The sequence below is a fragment of the Ailuropoda melanoleuca genome, chromosome 3 (genome assembly GCF_002007445.2).
Source record: "Ailuropoda melanoleuca isolate Jingjing chromosome 3, ASM200744v2, whole genome shotgun sequence".
Lineage (NCBI taxonomy): Eukaryota > Metazoa > Chordata > Mammalia > Carnivora > Ursidae > Ailuropoda > Ailuropoda melanoleuca.
This window is the reverse complement of record NC_048220.1, coordinates 117,585,875-117,608,304: the sequence shown is the minus strand read 5'-3', so window position 1 is coordinate 117,608,304 and position 22,430 is coordinate 117,585,875. Positions and strand designations below refer to the sequence as shown.

The following is a 22,430-nucleotide window of genomic DNA, read 5'->3' as shown; positions in this document are numbered from 1 at the left end:
CAGTCAAAACTAGAGGCTCTGACGGCCAGGGTCACCGAGGCAGAGGAACGCGTTAGCGAATTGGAGGATGGGTTAGTAGAAGAAAAAACGAAAATAGAAGCTGGTCTTAAAAAAATCCACGCCCACGAATGTAGATTACGGGAGATTACTGACTCTATGAAACGATCCAATGTCAGAATCATCGGCATCCCTGAAGGGGTGGAGAAAAACAGAGGTCTAGAAGAGATATTTGAACAAATTGTAGCTGAAAACTTCCCTAATCTAGCAAGGGAAACAAGCATTCGTGTCCAAGAGGCAGAGAGGACCCCATCCAAGCTCAACCAGGACAAACCTACGCCACGGCATGTCATAGTGCAATTCGCAAATATTAGATCCAAGGATACAGTATTGAAAGCGGCCAGGGCAAAGAAATTTCTCACGTACCAAGGCAAAGGTATCAGGATTACGTCAGACCTGTCTACAGAGACCTGGAATGAGAGAAAGGCTTGGGGGGGCATTTTTAAAGCTCTTTCAGAGAAAAACATGCAGCCAAGGATCCTTTATCCAGCAAAGCTGTCATTCAGAATTGATGGAGAAATAAAGACGTTCCAAAATCGCCAATCATTAACCAATTTCGTAACCACGAAACCAGCCCTACAGGAGATATTAAGGGGGGCTCTATAAAGGTAAAAAGGCCCCAAGAGTGATACAGAGCAGCAAGTCACAACCGATACAAAGACTTTAAAGAGAAATGGCATCATTAAAATCATATCTGTCAATAATCTCTATCAATCTAAATGGCTTAAACTCTCCCATAAAACGCCACAGGGTTGCAGATTGGATAAAAAGACATGACCCATCCATTTGCTGTCTACAAGAGACTCATTTTGAACCCAAAGATGCATTCAGACTTAGAGTAAGGGGATGGAGTACCATCTTCCACGCAAATGGACCTCAAAAGAAAGCTGGAGTAGCAATTCTCATATCAGATAGACTGGATTTTAAACTAGAGGCCATAGAGAGAGATACAGAAGGGCACTATATTATTCTTAAAGGAAGTATTCAACAAGTGGATATGACAATTATTAATATATATGCCCCCAACAGGGGAGCAGCAAGATACACAAGCCAACTCTTAACCAAAATAAAGAGACATATAGATAAGAACACAGTAATAGTAGGGGACCTCAACACCCCACTATCAGAAATAGACAGAACACCCTGGCAAAAACTAAGCAAAGAATCAAAGGCTTTGAATGCCATACTCGACGAGTTGGACCTCATAGATATATATAGAACACTACACCCCAGAACCAAAGAATACTCATTCTATTCAAATGCCCATGGAACATTCTCAAGAATAGATCATGCTCTGGGACACAAAACAGGTCTCAGCCAATACCAAAAGATTGAAATTATCCCCTGCATATTCTCAGACCACAACGCTCTGAAATTGGAACTCAACCACAAGGAAAAACCTGGAAGAAACTCAAACACTTGGAGGCTAAGAACCATCCTGCTCAAGAATGACTCGATAAACCAGGAAATCAAAAAACAAATTAAACAATTTATGGAGACCAACGAGAATGAATACACAACGGTCCAAAACCTATGGGATACTGCAAAGGCAGTCCTAAGGGGGAAATACATAGCCATCCAAGCCTCACTCAAAAGAATAGAAAAATCTAAAATGCAGTTTCTATATTCTCACCTCAAGAAACTGGAACAGCAACAGAGGGACAGGCCTAACCCACTGACAAGGAAGGAGTTGACCAAGATTAGAGCAGAAATCAATGAATTAGAGACCAGAACCACAGTAGAGCAGATCAACAGGACTAGAAGCTGGTTCTTTGAGAGAATCCATAAAATTGATAGACCACTGGCAAAACTTGTCCAAAAACAAAGAGAAAGGACTGAGATTATTAAAATTATGACTGAAAAGGGAGAGGTCACGACCAGCACCATTGAAATTGCAAGGATTATTAGAAACTTTTATCAACAGCTATATGCCAAAAAACTAAACAATCTGGAAGAGATGGAGGCCTTCCTGGAAACCTATAAACTACCAAGACTGAAACAGGAAGAAATAGATTTCTTAAATAGGCCAATACTATGAAGAAATTGAGTCAGTGATAAACAACCTTCCAAATAATAAAACTCCAGGCCTGGACGGTTTTCCTGGGGAATTCTTCCTTCTTCCTGTTCTTTTGTCTCCCAGCAACTGCTACTCTGCAGCCCACTCTCTTCCTCTCTCTACTTCCCTTCCTTTTCTTCCCCTCTTCCTCTTACCCACTCTACCCAGAAGGGAGAGAGGCTGGTGGTGTGGGCAGAATTTGAAGCTACAGTAGCCTCACCCCCCTTACCTGTGGGGAGGTGGGGGCGACACCTGCTAAGACCCCCAGTGGATGCCAGAAACCGCAGACAGTGCAGAGGCCTCTATATTCTCTTTCTTCCTGGACATACTTACCTACAATAAAGCGTAGTGTCTGATTTAGGCACAGTAAGAGATGAACAACAATAACAGACAATGACATAGAACACTTATAACAACATATGTAATCAAAGCTGTGTGGCTATGGTCTCTCTCAAAATATCTTACTGGACCATGCTCACCCTTCTGGTGATGCTGTGAGAGGAAATGCCTGTTTGCTGGGATGAAGTGAGGGCAAGGACGCGGGCATGGTGACCTAGCATGAGGCTCTTGTTGACTTTCTCACAGGAGGAGGGTGTCTGTCTCTGCACCACGGCTGACCACAAGTAACTGAAAGCGTGGCTAGCAAGCCCACGGGTATGTGCAGGGTCCTGTACTAGAGATTTCTTGGTTCCATTAGGCCTCCCAGGCTGGCAGCCCCCCGTCCGGAGCTGCGATGTGTCAGAGAGCACCCAAGCAATTTCTTCGGAGTTACCTCTGAAATTATTAACGTTTCATTTCTCTTCCTTTGCTTTTCTTATTTCCTTCCTTCTTCCCTCCCTCCCTTCCTCCCTTCGTCCTTTCCTTCCTTCCCTCCTTCCTTTCTTCCTTCCTTTTTTTATTTTTATTTTTTATGAAAACACTGTAGGAACCTGCCGTGGGGGACCAGCCAACAGAGGATGTCATCCTTGGGCTCAAACCCAATGTCATTGGATTTGAGGGTTTGCTGTTGCCGCTCTCTCTCCTTTCTCTCTGTATCTCTCTTTTCTTGATTAGAAGTTAAGTTTAAGCTCTCCTACTGTTCATAGTGTCAAGTAATTCTACATTTTCTCTCCTGGGTGTACAGTCAGCTCGGTGTCTTCTTTGCATCTACCACAAATTTTTGTGGCACTCTAACTGGTTTTATAAGCTGGCTTATTCTCCCTCGTTTTGCACATTTCTTTGAAAATGAGATTCATTTTATCTTAATTTCCTTGAATGGTCGCTTCTGTGTCTTTCTAAGGAGGAGAAAGATACTGCTCTGTGGAAAAGGGTGATTCCTTAGGAAAACAAAGGGATGAGATATTAGGAAGAAGGAAATACACTTCTAAGATACTGAGAAGTCCAAGGTGGGCTGAGGGCCAGAATTAAGGAGAGCCTGTCTGGTTTATGGTCTTTGCTCTCTTAGCTGTGTGATCTTGGGCAAATCCTTGATGATTCCTTTGCATCGTCTTCCTCTTCTGTAAAATGGGAGTAACCAACCCTTCTTCATACTCCCTGCTACTTCATGAGAATTTGGTGAAGGTCTTGTAAAACATGACACTGGAAGGTAATTTGTAAAAAAAAAAAATGAGCCAAAGCCTTATCCCGCCTAGTTCACCAATCTCTTAAGGTAGTGGCTGAAGGAGTGGGAGTTCTGGGGCAGATTGGCTTCGGAGAATGAAATCGTGGTGGGCTTTGTTTGGGATTGTTTTCTCTGCCTCCCTTGGAGAATATCTAGGGTTATTCCCAGCTGTTCCCCACATGGCCCAAGACCTGCTCTTTGGTTTCCAAGAATAATTGGGCACAGTTCAAGTTTCAGCATACTGCAAGGACTTCTCAGCAGTGCTGAGGCCAATCACAGTGACAGCCAGCCCCAGGCAGGCGACCACAGGGAGACACCAACCCCAGGCCATGACAGGAAGCTCCAGACCTGGCCAAGTGCGTGGACAGCCAGGAGGAAGGGACTGACAAGTTGTTAAATGTCCCATTTCCAGGAGCTGGCTTCCTTTGTATTTTCCTGCCCTGTGGTGGACGGCTGGGGTCAAGAGAGCCTTATACCATGTAACCTCCATTTTCTGTTCTTTCTCAGCCATCACAGAAGCCATCGAGATCCCACAATTTATTGGCCGCAGTTACCTGATCTACGACAACCCAGATATCCTCAAGAGGTAATAAGTCACCGTGGGTACCCTCCTTATCTCTGTGGGGATCAATTTCTCAAAGTCTTTCCCAAGACTTTTCCTTATCTTACTTGCCAGAGATAATTCTCAGAGAAGGCTTTTGAGCCATGGCCTGGGGGGGGAAGCCCCCCACAAAATAAACATAGAAACTAGAACAAAACAAACAACAAAACCAAACCAAACTTGAAAAGTACTGCCTTTCAGACAACCCTGTTAAAACAACCCAGACCCTTTCTGGTCAAAGGGCCTGGAGAGAGGAGCGTGCCTAGCCCCAGAGATTCCAGTATCGGGGCTTTGAGAAGCAGTGAGAACTTGACATGCTCCAAGCTGAGGTTCTGAGTGTGATTCTGGGGGAGGGGGCAGTTAGCTTTGTGCTGTCCTGTGGCCATAGTGTGCAGCCCTGCCTGGAGCCAGCAGCGTAAGTGCCCCCCTGGCCCTGCCACCAGACAGTCTTCAAGTCAATGGGCTACCTTGGTCTTCCTCCGCAAAGCTCCACGATTTTCTTCAGGCTCTGGCCAGTTCAGTGAGGGGCTTCTCAGCTCTCCTCATGCGGATACAAAAGCCTGGTCCAAGGAGATGCCCAGGTCCTAGCCATGGCTTTTCTTGCCTGGTGGCAGAAGCTCCTACCCCTGCTCTGGAGTCCAAGCTCCTCGTTTGGAATCGCGTGCTCACATGACAAGGGAGAGGCTGGCCCTAGTTAGAGTCCTCACGTTAGCCAAGCTCATCTGTGGTGCTTCCACTTTGCCCTTCTCTCTTTCTTTTTCCTCCTCTAGTTCTTTGTAGTTTATAGGGTGCCATCCCCCACCCTGCCACCAGCACCATCATTCTAGAATTTTCCTTCTTCTTCAGGTTGATTACATCTTAACAGACTAAGGCAAAGCTTTAAGCTAAAGGCACCTAGTTCTTAGGGTAGAGTTTGGGGGCTTTTCAAGGAACAAAAGTGGTTGAGAGAAATTTTCCCAGGGCATTGGATGTACCTGGTAACTCTGGAAGCACACCAGACGGACATCACTTTATTTCTTTAATCGCATGTTGTGTTTATCTAGGTTGTCTTTGCATGGAGCCTTAAACAAAATAGATTCCCAGCCCAAACAGAGCTTCTTCCTTCTTCAGCCCTTTCTCCCCTAAGATGCAAGGGCATTCAGTCTCCAGAAAACAAGACCTTGTGAAAGGGGCGCAAGCCTTCAGCCCCCTGGGACTTAGTACGAGGCACCAGGTGGTTTGGGGGAGTAGAGGGGTTTGGTGAGAATGGGAGATACAGGGCCCCAAACCAAAACAATTGTATACATGCGTGTACATGCATGTATATATGCATGTGTGTGAAGCTGCAAGTAAAAGTTGAGATCAGGGTCTGTTTCAGTTGAATGCCTTTGGCTGCAAGTAACAGAAAACTCAGCTCAAATGTCTTCAACACGAAGGGCATTTATTAGATCACGTAACAAGCAGTCCAGACTTAGACTGGTTCCTGGATTGATTAATTCAGAGATTCAGCTGTATCATCAAAGACCTAAGTCGCTTCCATCTTCCTACCTTGTTATCCTCAGGATATTCTCGAGGCACTCTCTTTGTGGTTATAAGACAGCCGTCCATAAGATGCTCATAAAATGGCTATACATCAGGGCGATATTCAGTGGAAGTAAAAATTTTTTTTTCATGCAACTCGAAAAGAAACTTTCCTAGAATCCTTCTGATAAATTTCCTCTATGTCATTGGACAATATCAGTCACATGCCAGCCCCAAACCAATCACTGCAAGAGAAATGGAGCCATTATGATTGGCTTACGCTAATCAGTGTATCCAAAGCAAGTGAGGGAAGGAAGGACCCCGGAGTAAAAGATAGAAAAAAGCAGGTCTCTAGGGAGTAGACCAGGGCTGGATTCTCTGCACCTGGCCTGGTGGCAAAGTCACCATTACAGACCCTGCTTCACCCTGCTTCACTCTGAGGCCCTGCATGGGGAAGGTAAACTTGGTCAGGTTCTGGGAAGCCTAGACAAGAGTCCCCTCCACTGTTCACTGTAGATAGTCCCCGCGTTATGATGGTTCGACTTAACGATTTTTCAGCTTCATTGTGGTGCCAAAGGAATGTGCATTCCTTAGAAGCCATACTTTGAATTTTGAATTGTGATCTTCTCCCAGGCTAGTGATGTGTGATAGGATCCTCTCTCACGGTCCTGGGCAGTGGCAGTGGACCCCCTCCCGTGCAGCCCCACCATCACGAGCATGAACAACCGATGCGCTTACGACCATTCTGTTCCCGTACAACAACTATTCTGGTTTTCACTTGCAGTATGGTATTGAGTAAGTTACATGAGATAGTCAACACTTTACTAGAAAACAGGCTTTGTTTTAGATGATTCTGCTCTAGTGTAGGCTAGTGGAAGTGTTCTGAGCACATTTAAGGTTGGCTGGGCTAAGCTCCGATGTTCAGTAGGTGGGGTGTATTAAATGCATTTTTGATTTAGGATATTTTCAATTTATGAAGGGTTAATCGGAGTGTCACCCCACGGTAAGTAGAGGAGGGTCTGTAATGAATACACTCTACAGCTCCTGAGCGGGTAGGTGAGACAGAGAGGGATGGTTCAAGGGATAGGAAAATAGAAAAGGACACTTTCCCAGTAGTGCCGTATCAGGAGCAATATTGAATTATGTTTACTGTTATCTCGCCTTTTATTTAAAGACCTCATGCTCGCTTCTCTCCTTATATCAGGTGAAACCCTGTTCACCTTAGTGAGACTAGATTTCTGAGTTAGTCTGTTCCCAAGAATTGATAAGAACCCATAAGCGTGTGATCCTGTCCCCAGCCATGGTTGTAGGGGCAGGAGCTGACCCGTGTAAGCACCCCTCCGTTCCTCTCAGCTTCCTGTTCCTCTCCACCCTGCCTCCGCCCCACCAGCTCTCAAAACCATTATCCCATCGAACCATGTACCTTGTCTGACACTGTGCCCCCTGTCCAGTCACCCCTCCTCTGCCCTCAAGGATAGTCACTGCCAGAGCGGGCCATCCCTAGCCATGACCATAGCCCAGAGAGCTGCCAACTTGAAGCTCTTGGCAATTACAAAACTCACTTTCTGTTGGGGAATGAGGAACGCTATTCCAAGGCCCCTTGCGGGTGGGACAGAAAAGAGGGAAGACTAAGGTGTATATTGGATGTACAGCCTCGAGGCTGGCAGTGGCCAGAGTCTGGCTAATCTGTGACTCATCAGGTGCCCTCTCGTGGAGTTTACCATGTATGGGGAGGGGGATACTGCTGCAAAATGAGCAATCCAGAATTTTAGGCCATCATATAGCTTGTGGTGGTGATGCCATTTTTAATTTCCTGGTAGTACGTGTCAGAAATTCCGGACTACCCTTCCACCTGGCTCCTCGGGGCCGGCAGACAAAACTGAGACTTTTCAGAATGGACATTGGTGGAGACTGGACTGGTTGATCTGTGGCAATTGTTTGTGGATTTTCCCCAGGGTATCCGGGTCAAGATCGAATGCATTCATGAGGTTTAAGACAACTGTGAAAGATGGTCTGTTGATGTGGAGAGGAGATAGCCCCATGAAACCCAACAGTGACTTCATTTCCTTGGGCCTTCAAGACGGAGCTCTGGTGTTCAGGTAACCCCTCGCCAGTTGACTTCAGCGTCACCTTGCGATCTTTCTCAGACAGTGCTGATCATGCCAAACAGAGGGATGCCGAAGTAAGCCAGCACCCAGTCTGCTGGAATGGACTGTTGCCTGAAGGGCCAGGCTTATTTGAGGCTCCTGGTGTTTCTTTACCTTCTTAGAGTATCAGTCGGCAAATTTTAGCCTGAGGGCCAAATCCAGCCCATCGCCCATTTTTGTAAATGAAGTTATGTTGGAATTCTGCCATACGCATTCATTTATATATTATCTGATTATTTTCATGCTGCAGTGGCACACTTGAGTAGTTTCAATAGGGACTCTACGGCAAAGCCTAAAGTATTTATCATCTGGCCCTTTACAGAACATTTTTTGACCCCTGTTCTAGTATGTTGCTGCCACATGCTCCCCACTTGCAAATTAGGATGTAGTGGAAAGAGGACTTTGATAGTGCTGAGCGTGGATGTGAGGACTCAGCTCAAACTAGCTCAGAGAGATGTGAGCAGCTAAGGTCGAGGGGCCTGCCCGTAAATTCTGCCTCTGCTCCCTGTTAGCTGTGCGGCCTTGGGAAGGAGAATGCCTGCCTTCCAGTCTCTCCCTGCAAAGCACGGACTCACGTGTCAGTAGATCAGCCCAAAATTTGGATTTTTGTAAATGCTTCTTGGGTGATACTGATAAGGCAGTCCTGGAAGTTCTAACCTCTTTTGAGTGACTTGAGACCGTTCTCAAGTTTGTCAAATGGATAGCTGTGAAGTAGCTATGAAGAAGTTAAAGGATTACCTAGACCACCTCTCCCCACCACAGTGGGTGGGAGCTGGGTTTCCCCAGGGCAGGCACTGGCTTACATGACATGAGAAAGTTTCTGTAGAGATTGTGATGATACACCCTTGTTTGAGGTTAGAAATAACTTGTCCAGACCCACGATTCTCAAAGTACGGTCTCTGGACCAGCAGCATCAGTGTCACCTGGAAACTTGTTAGAAATGCAAATTCTCAGGCCCCACCCTTGGCCTACTGAACGGAATAGCTCTGGGGTGGGGCCGAGCAGTCTGTTTTCACTGTTTCTCCAAGTGATTCTGGGTCCTCTGAGGTTTGAAACCCCTGCCTGGTCTCTAGATGGTCTGTCTGCTCTATAGGGGTAGGAATTTCTCTGGCTTTTCCTTCTTTAAGTCCCCCTCCGGGAACTAGCACAAATTCACTAAATGATAAAGAATCAGTTGGAATCAAAAACAAAGATGATTGACCTGTGGAAAAGACGAAGATTCAATTCTGGGGCTTCTGTGGATCATGCACGGGGATTACTGACAGCCTGAGTAGAGTAATGTAAGTCTATTCAGTTTGAATAAAAGGCATCTGAGAGGAAATGTCACTTGTCCAACATCACGCTTGCCCCTAAACAGCAGAGCGTGCTGAGGGACACAATCCTGTGATTGTCGGGGACTTGTGAGAGACCGTGTGGTTGAAGGCTCCAGGCTGGCCGGTGGGAGCAGCTCTCCCCGTCTCGGCTCCCTTTCCCCCCTTGGCCCTGAGGTCAAACACAGAGCTCTTCACACCCCAGTTTCAGGCTGGCTGCCGCGAAGCCATTTTCTTGTGGTTTTCCTGTGGTTAACCTCACCAAGGCCTCAAGTACTTGATTGTGCCCAGAAAAGGGAACTGAAACAGTAGCTCAGCCGTGGGTGGGAGGCCCAGCTTCCCCCCTAAACCGCCTGCCCCGGACAGGGGAACTGTGCTCAGGGCCACCGCGCAGCTCCCACCGGTTCTGGGCTCTCGCAGCTGGCCAGCCCCCACTTCCCACACCCCCGAGACACCCTTCTGACAGCTCCCCTGCATCCCAGACATTTTTCTTCTGTTACCAGTTCTCCCTCAGGATTCTGAAAACAGGCCCGGTGTGTTTCTCTTAGCCTGGAGTGGTGGCTGTGTTGTGTGTGAAGGACGCCCGGCTTTGCCCCCCACGGAGGCAGACGTCTGCGCCCCCTGGGTCCCTGGGCCTGGAGCTGTGGCGTCGCTGCCTCTGCTGCGCTTCCTTCCTCCGGGCTGTCACTTGCCATGTCCATTCACCCCGCACAGAGGTGGGAAGCACTGTGGGAGGCCAGACATGGAAAGGAGTTCAAATGCAGGCCTTTGGTTTGAAATGTCCATGTACAGAGTCAGCGCGGGGTGGAGTGGGGGGCTGGTCTCAGAAGTCGATTCCTGGGACCACCCCCAGAGATTTTGATGGCCCAGGGCCTCGTGGCACCAGAATCTGATTGGAAACGATCAGGAACCAGGCCCGAAGAAACAGGGTCTGAAACGGTCACCTGCCTGGGCTTTGGAGTCAGACATGTGCCATTTCCATGGCCACATGACGTCGGGCGAGGTACCCTGCCTCTCTGGAAAAGCTAGAAGCAAGCAGTTGTGTGGACTGAATGAGTTAATTCACGTGAAGGGCTTAGTGCAGGGTCTGGCCTATCCAGCTGTTAGTGGTACTGATTATTAAAATTGTTACCTTGGAGCAAATGTTTTCTGGGTTTCTATGTACAAGATTAAGTAGAAGAAAGAGAGTCAAAGTGTTCAGCTGAGTATAGTTTTTGGTGGTTTTGTTTCATTACATTTTATGACTGTGTATGGGGCATAAAAGCCAGTGAACAGGTTTGTGAAAACCACCTGATTGACAGGCTTCCCACTATTTCCATGTGACCTTGATAACATTTCCATGCAACAGATGAAAGGAAGAGATCTGACATTAGCAAAATGCCCTGTGCTACAGTTCAAAGGGGGTACGACTAAGTTGAGGGGGGTCACCACATGGAGACAGCCACGTGGTTTCCAAAAGACCTCACCTGATTGCTCTTCCTGGCGGCCCACCTCAGTGCTCAGCCCCATAGCCTCCTGTACACAGCAAGTTGAGCGGGTAAATTTGGATCAGAATAACCAAGTCATGCTAACCAGATTCACAAGGCATTGATAGAGAAGCCAGACATGCATTCATCTGTGCATTTATTCATTCATTCGTATGTTTCTACCTTTTCTGTTTAAACTGAGGTAAAACTTACATGGAGTGTACAAATGTTAGGTGTGCAGCTTGATAACTTTGAAAAGTTTTTAAACATATAGACACCTGTGTAACCACCACCAGAACCAGATAGAGAACATTTCTCACACCCCAGAGAGCCCCCCCATGCCCTCTCCCAATGCAGGTAACCGTCTGTTCTTGGTCTTTATGATTGTCAAAAAAGCAAACAAACAAACAAAAAAACACAAAGAGATATTGCAGGGTGACAGGGTGTCTGGGGAAGCAGGAGGGTAGTTGGAGGGTGGGATAGAGTGGTGGGGGGTGTTGGAGAGTCAGGCTGTGGAGAGGCCAACTGAGTTGCCTCCCCACCCTCCACCCCCAATGAGGGCTAGATTCCTGGCTTCTAGGGTCATTGTTGACTCCCTTGAGCACGTTCTGGCTCTTTGCATGAACAGGAGCGTAAGTTACCAGGGTAGAGAGCAGAAGAGGAAAGCCTGTCTTTTGTCCAAACACACCTGAAAGGTTTGCATTCACTGGATCACAGTCATGTTCCAGTCTGGCGTCCCTGAGATTATCCCCAAGTCACCTTGATTCTGAGATCTGGGTTTTCCTGACCTTTGTCGTTACATATTTACAGCCTGTTGGTTCACTCTCACACATGACTACTCTTCCAGAAGAAGCTTGATGAGTTTAACTGTTGGTGGCAACTTTCCCCTTACTCCTGGTTCCTCCGGATATATTGTCAACCTAGAATGTGAGCTGCATTAAAGATTGCATATATTGGGGGTGGTGGGGTTATTTGTTTGGATCTTACTACTGCCATCCTCTTTTATGAACTATTCCCTACAGTCCTTTAGGGAAGGTATTGTTACCCCATTTCACAGATGAGGAAACAGTCTCAGAGAGATGGGGCAAATGGCCAAGGTCACAGAGTTAGTCATTGACAAGACTGGGAATCAAGGCAGGCTAGTCTAATCCAAGCGCCCATGCTCTTTCTACTACCCTGCTCTGCCTTTCATTAAAGCCACGCCTGGTGATTCAGCTCAGTTTGTGCCAACCAGCTCTCAGCCCTGCTTCATCCTCATTCATTTCTTCCAAAAGTTATTTGGCCACTAAATAATTAAATCTGAAAATCCTACCTCCAGGCTGCTTCTTACAAGGAGACACTGGATATGGGAAAATTCATTAGGAAGCCCTAAACTTTTCAGGATCAGTGACACCTGTGTTTCCTAGCTTGTCAGGTCACCCAAGTTGTGTGCTTGGTTCGGTGTCAATGGGCCGGGTCACTCCTTGGAGCCTCCATGATTACAGAAAGGACCCATCATGCTTTCCCTGGGGAAAGCCACGTGCTTTCTCTTCTTGCTTTTTTCTCAGACTAAGTGTATGGAAGAGCTCAGCAACTAATCCAGGTTTCCTTTCAACATTCCTATTTCTTGGCCGATGAAGTCACGGAGAGACATGTCCTCTTATAAGCTAAGGAGAGAGGTGCCCTGGTGGAACACATTTTCTTTGAAAAGCGTGATTACGTTAGGCTTTATTACATTATCAAGGGGAGGTCTAGGCAGTTGGCCCAGTGCCCAGCCTGGAGTAGTCACTCACGAAATATTTGTTGAATTGAATTATACTAGAATTATTAAATGAGCACTGGACTGAGAGGGACATTTCTCTCTGGTAAACAGCACGTGCACATCTTCTGAGACCCGTAGGGTATGAGGGTATCTGGAAACTGACATAGAAAATACAAAGCTCCTGAGGGGGCTGATATCAGAGTAATGGGGAGGGAGGAGCAGATCAGATACCAAGTTCAGTCCTATCCATTAGCCTCGGGATTTTAGGCAGATTCTCCTGATCTCTTTGGGGCTCAGCCCACTCCACCGTGTTCTGTTTTGCTTTGTTTTTCAGAAAGTGAAAACACATGTATTAGTTTCTGAGAGCTGCCATAACAAATTACCACAAGTTGGGTGACTTCAAACAATAGAAATGTATTCTCTCAGAGTTCTGCAGGAGAGAGGTCCGACAAGCGGGTGTTGGCAGGGTGGGTTCCTTCAGTGGGGGGGCTCTGAGGGAGAACGTTCTATCCCTTTCTCCCAAGTAGTGGTGGTTGCTGGCAATTCTTGGTGTTTCTTGGCATACGGATGCACCATTCCAATCTCTGCCTGCATCTTCATGTGGCATTCTTCCCTACGTGTCTCTGTCTCTGTGTCCCCCCAATTTCCCCTTTTTTATGAGGACATATTGGGTTTAGGGCCACCCTAACCCAGGATGACTTCATCTTAACTAATTACATCTGCAAAGATTCTCTTTCCAAATAAGGTCACATTCTGAGGTTCTGGGTGAACATTAATTTTGGGGAGACAGTACTTGACCTAGTACAACACATTACAAATGATGGGGCCCTTCTTGCCCCTGAGGCTGTAGGACTGATGCTTCTGTACATGGGGCCAAAACAAACCCACCAACAAACACCTTGAGGACATTGTGCTAAATGAAAGAAGCCTTTCACAAAGAGACAAACACTGGTTCTACTTTCATGAGGTGTCTCGAGTAGTCAGAGTCACAGAGAGAAAGCAGAGCGGTGGTTGCCAGAGGCCAGGGAGAGGGTGGATGGGGTGTTGTAATTTCAGGGGTGTAGAGCTTCAGTTTTGCAAGATAAAACGAGTTTTGGACATTTCTTCCACAGCAATGTAAACGTCCTCAACACAACCTAACTTACCCTTGAAAATAGTTTAAGTGGTGAATTTTATGTTACGTATATTTTACTATGATTTGAATTTAAAGAGAACATTTTTTTTTTTTTGGATCATTCATGGCCTAGCCTGGAAACCTAATGCTTTTTACAAATAATTGTTTTGTTTTGTACTAAGGAAACTGCATTCTGAGTTCCAAGAAATTTTTGCAGTGACAATCGTTTGTGGTTGCCTGTCTGTCTGTACGTGTCTTGATTCTGTCTGTCTGTTTCTCTCTCGTGCTGTTAGCTACAACCTGGGCAGTGGCGTGGCCACCATCATGGTTAATGGCTCCTTCAGTGACGGTCGGTGGCACCGAGTCAAGGCTGTTAGGTGAGTCCCCACCACAGGCTGAGACAGAGCCGGAGCTCAGCAAGAAGTGGATGTGCTGTCCACGTCCCTGTGGCCCCAGTATCCTGCTCCCCAACTGGGTCATTCAGGGCGTTTTGTGACTAATTTCCCCCTTGCTTTTCCCGAACACTGACAGGCCAGAGAGCCTGACCTTCCAAGTCTGCACTCGACAGAGATCTTCCAGAGAGGGAACTTGTTGATGGCTAAACTGGAAGAGGGCCTTGCTATCTTGTGAGATGTAGATCTCTCTAGTGGGATCAGATTTCAGGGCCTGTGGACTTTGAGGAAAGCTTCAAATCTCACTGTGTAGGCAACTGCCCACTATTTTTTTTTTTTTTGACATTTCATTACCTGAGCTTTAGAAGCTGTGTGTACCCTGCCCCAGTGACATATCTCCCCCTTCACAGAGGTCACTACCCTGACTTTTGATTAACTTTGGGTGAATCATTCCTTTAAAATTAGTTTTACTAACCTCTGTACATATTCTTTTATTTATTTATTTATTTTTTTTAAGATTTTATTTATTTATTCGACAGAGATAGAGACAGCCAGCGAGAGAGGGACCACAAGCAGGGGGAGTGGGAGAGGGAAGAAGCAGGCTCCCAGTGAGGAGCCTGATGTGGGGCTTGATCCCACAACGCTGGGATCACGCCCTGAGCCGAAGGCAGACGCTTAACCGCTGTGCCACCCAGGCGCCCCTCTGTCCATATTCTTAACAGTATATTCTGAGAAACCAAAGAACAGGCCCAAACTTAGCTCTGTAAAAAAAATGTCAGTCTTGCCACGTTAGATGAAGGTTCCAGGAGTTGAGCTGAATAAAGTCTGTGGTTCAGGTTCCCTGAGCATTTACCATAGCCCTTCCCAGGAAGGTCTGTGGGTGAGGTCATGAGTGAGGCAGGGGAACCATGGGGCTACCATGGTCAGTTTCCTTCTCAGCTCACATATGGGCTGTGGGTGGAGTAGTCTTGCTGGACCCCACTCTCCCGTCCATTACTTACTACCTTAAAAGTTGATACCATGTTTTTTCAAACCTAAGAGTCACTGATTATAAGACATAGCCTCATTTCAGAGATGTAAAAAAACGAAAAATTCTTAGATGAAATAAAGTGGGGGGAAATGGAATTTTTTAGAGTAATGGTAAGGGGGTGGAAAAGGCAGGTCAGGCAAGGCAAGCTGTTGGGGGCATTGCCCATGACAGCATTCAGGTATGAGATTCTTAAAAAGCATATCCGAAGTGGGGAGGCAGCGTACGTTCTCGAGGGTGAGGGCAGAACACAATTACCTCTAAAGCTCGTTACTAGAAGAGTTCCTACCTAGATGTGCGGCCTGGCCAACTGGATTTATATTATCGTATCCCCCAAAAAAGGGTAGAGCCAGGAACCTCTGGAAGGTGAAGGAAGGGCTAAAAGCGGGAAGATTGATTTCAAAATATGTACTTGAATTTACTTGAGGACTTAGAACCCAAGCCCCTTTTCTATCTCATCTAGCTGGCACACTGCCCTTTCCCTGCCCATGGGAAAATAACGAAAGGCAGTTCTCTGGAGAAAGTAAAATAAGTTTCTGAGCCAGTGGCACTAGGCGTAACTAAATACTGGACCACTGTGTACTGTATAAACTAAATAAATTAAAGCTCGGGACTGTATGCAAGCTCATAGGGTGAATATTAAGAACCCCATAATTCTTCCCTCAGTGAGATTCCAGAATGCTGGGAGCCAGGCCTATCCCCCACAGTAAGGAAATTCAGGTGTCCCCCAAGAAAATGATTCAGCCAGCTCCCAGTATTACGAAGCCCCAGTCAGCAGAACCCATCCTGCTCACAGAGCTTCCAGTCTGCTTTCTAGTGCTTTTTTTTCTTTTTTTAAAGATTTTATTTATTTATTTTAGAGAGAGTGTGCACACAAGTGGGAGGAGGGGCAGAAAGGGAGGGAGACGGAGAGAGAGAGTCTCAAGCAGACGCCCGGCTGAGCGCAGAGCCTATAGTGGGGCTCGGAATTGGACGCTTAACCAACTGAGCCACCCAAGCACTCCAGTGCTTTTTCTCTTCACTTACCTGTGAAGCGGCAGTCAGGAATCAGTAGGCATTTGAAAAAATCTCCGATGTAAAAGATGGATAGCAGAACAAATCAACATAACAAAGCAATTTGAAGGAAACAGATAATTGAATAGAAAAAATGATAAAACATATTACTACTGTCAGAGAGATAAGAGAGACTAGTGATCCAAGAAACAAGAACAGGTTGCTATAAAAAAGGAATATGAGAAGACCAGTAATGAACTCCTAAAAAGAAAAACAGTACAGCCTGGGTTGGTACAGCCCTCCAAGAGCCTTACAAACAGCTGGTTTTTTGAAGAAGGTCCCTGGGACTAGATAGTTTGGGAAACCAGCTTAGAAAATGGCAAAGCCCTTGCCACAGATGAACCCCTCCACTCCACTGTCCTCTGAGTCACTTTTGGGTGGTGACTCTCTGGGTCCTTTAGAAACTTCTCAGCCATTCTTTGTCCTCCCCTATAGTAATCCTTTACCTGCTTCATTGCCTTCCCATTTTGCTTAGAATACTGTTCAAACTCACCCCGTGTCCCCATGTCCCCACCACTTTTCCCCTTACAGTTCTGTTCTTCTCTGGCTCCCTTCAGGAGAAATGCCATTCACCATCTGCTTCTGGCCACTCTCCTCCCACCTCCAGAATTCTCTATGCCCAGCCTGTACCAACCCTCTGTCTTTTCTCTCTTTGGCATTGCCACCTCCTGTTTGCTCTACTCTCCTCCTTCACCTGACCTACCCGGCCTTCGAAGCTCATCTCAGACCGAATCTCCCTTGAAGCTTTCCTGACCCTCTCTCCTCCTGTGTTCCGCAGCATCCTGGCACTCCTCTGCCGTGTGACACAGTATTGTCATGGACAATTTGAATTTTTTTTTGTTTGCCTTGGGAAACCATAAACTCCTGAGGGCCAGGGATTTTTTTTTTTTCATTTTTGCACCTCCATCATTTAGCATAGTGCCTGGAACAGAGTGGATACTTAAATACAGTTTTATTAAAATGAATGAATAATTGAATCAAGCACCAACAATGGTGGTTTCTACAGGGATGGCCAATCCGGAAAGATAACGGTGGACGACTATGGGGCCAGGACAGGCAGGTCACCTGGCATGATGCGGCAGCTCAACAGCAATGGAGTTCTGTATGTGGGTAAGTGACCTTTGACCAACTCTGAATTCCACCAGTGTCTTCTTGTTAGGCCTCCATTGGTCATGGTGGGGTTCCCCCAAAGAGGTGCACTTCCCTGGATCAAATACTAGGAAATTGGGAAGCTTGCCAGATAATTCTGTTCTTCCATTTTCTGAACTTCTGACTCACGGCTGAGGGGGCAGGAAGCACTTAGATGCTTTTGTGCTTTGGACTGATCTACCAGGAAAACCGCGCTTTTCTTGTTTATAGAACAAGAACCTGCTTAATATAGCTCCAAAAGTTCCCTCTGAGGAAGGAGGAGCTTTCTCGTTCCCTCTCAAAATCAGAATGAGTAGTATTTCTGTAAATAGTTTGGAAACCGCTACTGCAGACACATACACACGAAAATAGATCTCTATCCAAATGATATTTCCTAAGAGTGAACTTAATTGAAAGCTTTCAGTATCAGTGTCTTTCTTTCGGTTTAAGATGACATCACCTTTAACTACCTGCTGCATTCCGTGGACATTATACAACGTTTCACAATTGCCCAGGCACTATTTGGTTTCAAGTGGTCAGCTGGGTCAGTGGTCACATGTGAGGTGGGCATTTATAGCCTCTGGTGGAGTGTTGGGTCGATACGATGTTCCTTCAAGGGTTATATGAATTAGACCGATGCTGTGCCCTGAGCAGTCAGAGGGGTCACAGCCCTCACTCATCCTGTCAGCCGAGGGACACCTTGGTCAGTAAACACTCGAGTGTCCTAACAAGACCGGCTCCCCTTTGGCTCACCCCATCTCCCTCTTGCTTCCTGGCAGGTGGAATGAGGGAAATCGCGGTGCACACTAACAGGCAATACATGCGAGGCCTCGTGGGCTGTATTTCTCATTTCACCCTGTCCACTGATTACCACATTTCCCTCGTGGAAGACGCTGTGGATGGCAAAAACATCAACACTTGTGGAGCCAAGTAACACCAGCTGGCCTTGCCCAAGGGACACAGCCTTCTACGCGGAGACTCCCCGGGGCCCTGCGACCCTGTCCTGTGCCATCTACAGAGGCCCGGGGACCGGGTGTGTTTCTTCTCATCAAGGAGAAAGTACCCCCTGATGAGAAACTAGAACCAAGACAGGAGTCCCTGAGTGGCCTTTCCTGCTGACACGCTGTGGGCCAAACCAATGGAATACTCTGTGTAGGAAGCGTCGGACTTTGTCTATTGAATGTGTAGGGGCTGCCAGAGATCACACATCAGTGCAAATTCCAGAGCCCGTCTGCTGCGGCTCAGTGACTATGTTGTGATTCATAGTGCATAAAAAAAGAAAGGAAAAAAAAAAAGAGAGAGAGACCCAAAGGACAGTATTAAAATACTTCCCTCCTTCCCTGACTCATGACACTTTTACTGACAGCAGAATGACTATCTGACCTTGAACCTTGAATTTCTCACCTTGGCCCGTGAATTATTAGGATTAATCCCTTCCCTCCTCAGTGACTGGTTCAGTGTGCTCTGACATCCCATGAAAATCAGGAGGAGGGGAATCACGGTTATACTGCTGCCCCCCCCACCAAAGTTTACCTTTAATGGAAAATCCCTACTTTTTATAATGCAAATCGAAGAAAGCGGGCACCATGATTTTGTAGCTGTCTTTTTGTATGTGTATATTTTTATAGCTGCAGATTGTCCACGTGGTATACTTTTGCAAGTTTGTGTGGACAACCCTGAATTCTTTGCACACTTCCTAAAAATTGTCCCCCCAAAGAGACTTGTTTGGGCCCTTCGTGGCATCAGTTGGCGTGGGGTAGCTGTCTTGGGTGGGCGGCTTGGGGAGGCTGACTCTTCTCCTGTGGGAGATGTTGGCGGCTCACGGAGACGAACATGAAGCTTCCCGGATAAGCAGAGTAACAGGCACATGTGTTACCGAGGAGGGCCACTGTCATTTTTGTTTTAAGAGGGAACCTCTGTAGTGAACCTGAATAAAGGAGATGAAGAAGGCTAGAACTCACGCATTCAGTCTTCTGTTCATTTGGGGGAGATGTTACTGATGCCTGCAGAAGCCGTGTCCACAGATGGACACCGATACAATTCGTCACGAGCTGTAGACGCGATCCCTGCAAGTGGGGTCTCACAGTTGGTGATTCCAAGGCTGTTCTGGGGCAGGGGGTGCCCTCAGCATGGTCTGAGCGTCTGGGTGAGAAGCAGAGAAGCGGGGTGCTGCCTCTGAGCCGTCGGAGGTAACCCTGCAGACAGCTGGCTCACTGGCACATCCCCAGGACGGCACTAGCCAAGGGAAAGGTGAGATGGACACTGTCCCCGAAGAGGAGGGAAATAGGCTCTGAATCACATAAGAGCCTATAATTAGCCCGTCAGGACTCGACCCTGGTGTGTGCAGCCTGCGTTCAGCGGAGACTTTGAGCTTTGGGCAAAAGCACGACAGTCAGCACTTTAAGAAGTCTGCAAAATGAATAAACTAGAGATGTTCCCCTCATGCTTCAGCCTTCTACCTCCTGCCTTGGGGCCCTCCAATGACCAGGATCCTCCCGGGGGAGGACAACAAGCACGATGGTAATAAGGACAGTGATCACAACAGTGACAGTCCTGGTAATTCCTTTGCTCCTCCGGATGGCAGCTGGGGGAGTGGGGTTTGCAGGAAAGCCATGTGGTAGAAAGTGGGGTGTTTTTTTTTTTTGTCTTTGTTTGTTTTGTTCCCAAGTTCAGTTAATTGCAAACTCTTCCTGCTCATTCGGCTTAGAAAATACAGAACTATCATATTGTTACATGTGTTCCTGTATCCTTCGATCTATAGTCTACACGGTTTCCTGAACTCTTCCTGGACTTTATGTCTTTGCACAATTTTTTTGTGCTGTTTCCTTAGCCCAGCGTATTCCATTCCTTAATCCGATATGTCTGTGTTCTCTGTCCCCTTCAGGGAATCAATCAGAAGGTTCTGCGTCAGGATGTCTTAGAAAGCAGGTTTTGCCACCTCCCAAGCACCGTAGCCTGCACGTAGTCAGGCCTAGAGACTAGTCTTCCCTAGAGACTGCTAGGAGCCGTGCTTCCCAAGATTGAGTGGGCTCACTTTCATAGCACAGTCTGAATCCATTGCCTTCAGCCAAAAAAACAAAACCAAAAGCCAAAACCCAACAACAACGACAACAACAAACCTCAACCGCAAACAAATAAAACATTGTGATTTTAGCAAAATATGCAGCTGAGTGGAAGCCAGAAGAGTCGCGTTGTGGATGAGCTGCTGTTCCCTGCAGGTGTTCTCTGGATAAAACTGCAATGACTCAGGGACGGGGACCTGGGAGTGTGTGTCAAAGCTGATGAGAATTGTGGGCCACTGCCCCCTGGATGGGACGCAGAAGGGGTTAGAAAGGGTGACCCAGTGGTGGGCGGGGGGCACGGGAGATCCTGTTGACAAGAGGGCAGCAGAGTAGGGAGGCCCCCACAGGTGTGGGTCACCTCGGGGCTCAGGGTCAGAGAGCACGGCAGGTTATATCCCAAACCAGGAGCAGGGCTCTTGCACCCTCCCGGTGGACAAAGCCCAGGAGATAGATACGGGACGGATTTACAGGAGAGGTGGTGATGGGGAAACACACGGCATTCTGAAGCTGCTGACTTGGGCCTGGGTTCAGTGGCAGGAGACTGAGGCCAGCTCAGGCTGGCTCTGTGGGAGCCCTGGTGTCGTCTCCAAGTCTGTTATGTCTCGCCACAAACCCTGCGTGCCACGCAGCCACAGAGCCTCGGGGCCTGCACTCCGCTGGAAGGGTCTAGTGCTCACAGGCCCTGGTAGTCGGCTTGGCAGCTCTGCTGAGCTCGCCGGGCTTGACCACCTGGCTCTTCGGGTCTCAGCCGGACCCATTCACATGGGTGGCAGTTGGCTCATTTAAGATGGCCTTGGCTGGGCCGGTGAGGTGACCTGAGTTTGCTCCATGTGGCTCTCATCCTCCTCGTGGGCCCAGGGGATAGGCGGACATGCCCTTCTCGCTAGAGAGGAGGGCAAAGAAACTTGAGCAGAGGGGTAAGGCCTTTGACAGCCTACATTGGGCACTGCTCATGTCCCTTCTGCCACATCCTGTTAGTCAAGGTCCATCGACTGAAGTGACGAAGCAGCAGACCGCACCTCTGCAGGGGAGAAAAAGTCACCCAGGGAGGGTGCAAGGTCCGGGCCATTAATGCCATCCGGCCAGCACACCAAGGCATAGGCTGTTGGGAGAGGTGGTGCGGTCAGAGCGCGGTGCCCCCGGCTGCGGTCCTCCTGGGGGCAGGGGTGAGGTCTGTGAAGCTGTCAGTGACCGCCCGGCCAGGCAGGGCCCACGGGGCAGCATCCGTCCCTCCTCCAGCCGCACCTGCTGTGCCCTGTACCTCCTTCTTCTACCTGTTGCCTGACACTTGGCGGCTGTGCTATTATTCTGAGGAGGGGGACTAGCAGGGGCACAGGATAGCTTTTGGGGAGCGGCTCTGTTGAAAGAATACTGAAGAAGCTGCCTGGGCCCTGGGGTCCCGAGAGAAATTTGGGTAGCCAGGGAGCTCGGGGGTTCAAGCAATCCCTGTCCTGCCCAGCAGGGGTGTCGTGAAGCCCGGGTTCCTGAAAACCACCTTTTGTGCCATGGTCAGGATCTGAGAAAATCCCCCAGACTTCCATGTGCCCTAAGCGAGGTTGGCTGAGGGGGTGGGCGGGGGGTGAGGACAGGGGTGTTCTGCTGTTCCTATTAAAACTGACTTTCACAACCACACGCTTCCTCTACGCCCGGTTGCGGGATTTCTCTCAGGAAGGGCCGTGGGGTCTTCTTTGTCCCCGCACTGTCTCAGAAGCCCGTGAGTGGAAGCTTGATGACCCCCGGCCGACGGGCACCATTCTGAACGGCTGCCCGGCTCTCCCACCCTCTTATTTGCTCTGCATTTCCAGACCCGGTCCCGTTCCAGCCTCCAGGCCTGAGCCAACACAAACAGGCCTCGGGCTGCCGGACCCGAACTGCCGGGGCTGCAGAGTAACCGGTGCTTTCCTTCCGACTTCCCTCCTCGCCTTCCCTTCACCACCCACCTCATTGCTTCTCCCCCTTGCAAGCGAGCTGCCTCCTCCCTGAGTGGGAGGAAGGATCTCGGAAATGTGCCCGGAGCTGGCAGGCCCGGCACTTTCCACTTGGAGGAAATGCTGCATTTTTCACCTTTAACCCAGAAAAATATGGTTCTCAGAAAGCTTGTTTTTAGCACTGAGAGTTCCCAAAGGAAGAAGAATGGGGAGTAGGAGCGGCTCCCAGCCCCTTTCAGCTCTGATGG

General features: G+C 48.0%; 1 protein-coding gene across 1 annotated transcript in view; it reads left to right on the top strand.

Moving 5' to 3' along the window:
• EGFLAM (EGF like, fibronectin type III and laminin G domains) overlaps positions 1–19,873 on the top strand; it is a 184,051-nt gene extending 164,178 nt beyond the window's left edge. The window contains exons 19-23 of the mRNA XM_034656987.1: positions 4,221–4,299; positions 7,770–7,913; positions 13,886–13,969; positions 17,071–17,174; positions 17,972–19,873. Of these exons, the coding sequence (XP_034512878.1) occupies positions 4,221–4,299; positions 7,770–7,913; positions 13,886–13,969; positions 17,071–17,174; positions 17,972–18,126 (566 nt within the window). The 3' untranslated portion in view covers positions 18,127–19,873. The remainder of the gene's footprint in view (positions 1–4,220; positions 4,300–7,769; positions 7,914–13,885; positions 13,970–17,070; positions 17,175–17,971) is intronic.
• The last annotated feature ends 2,557 nt before the right edge of the window (positions 19,874–22,430 follow it).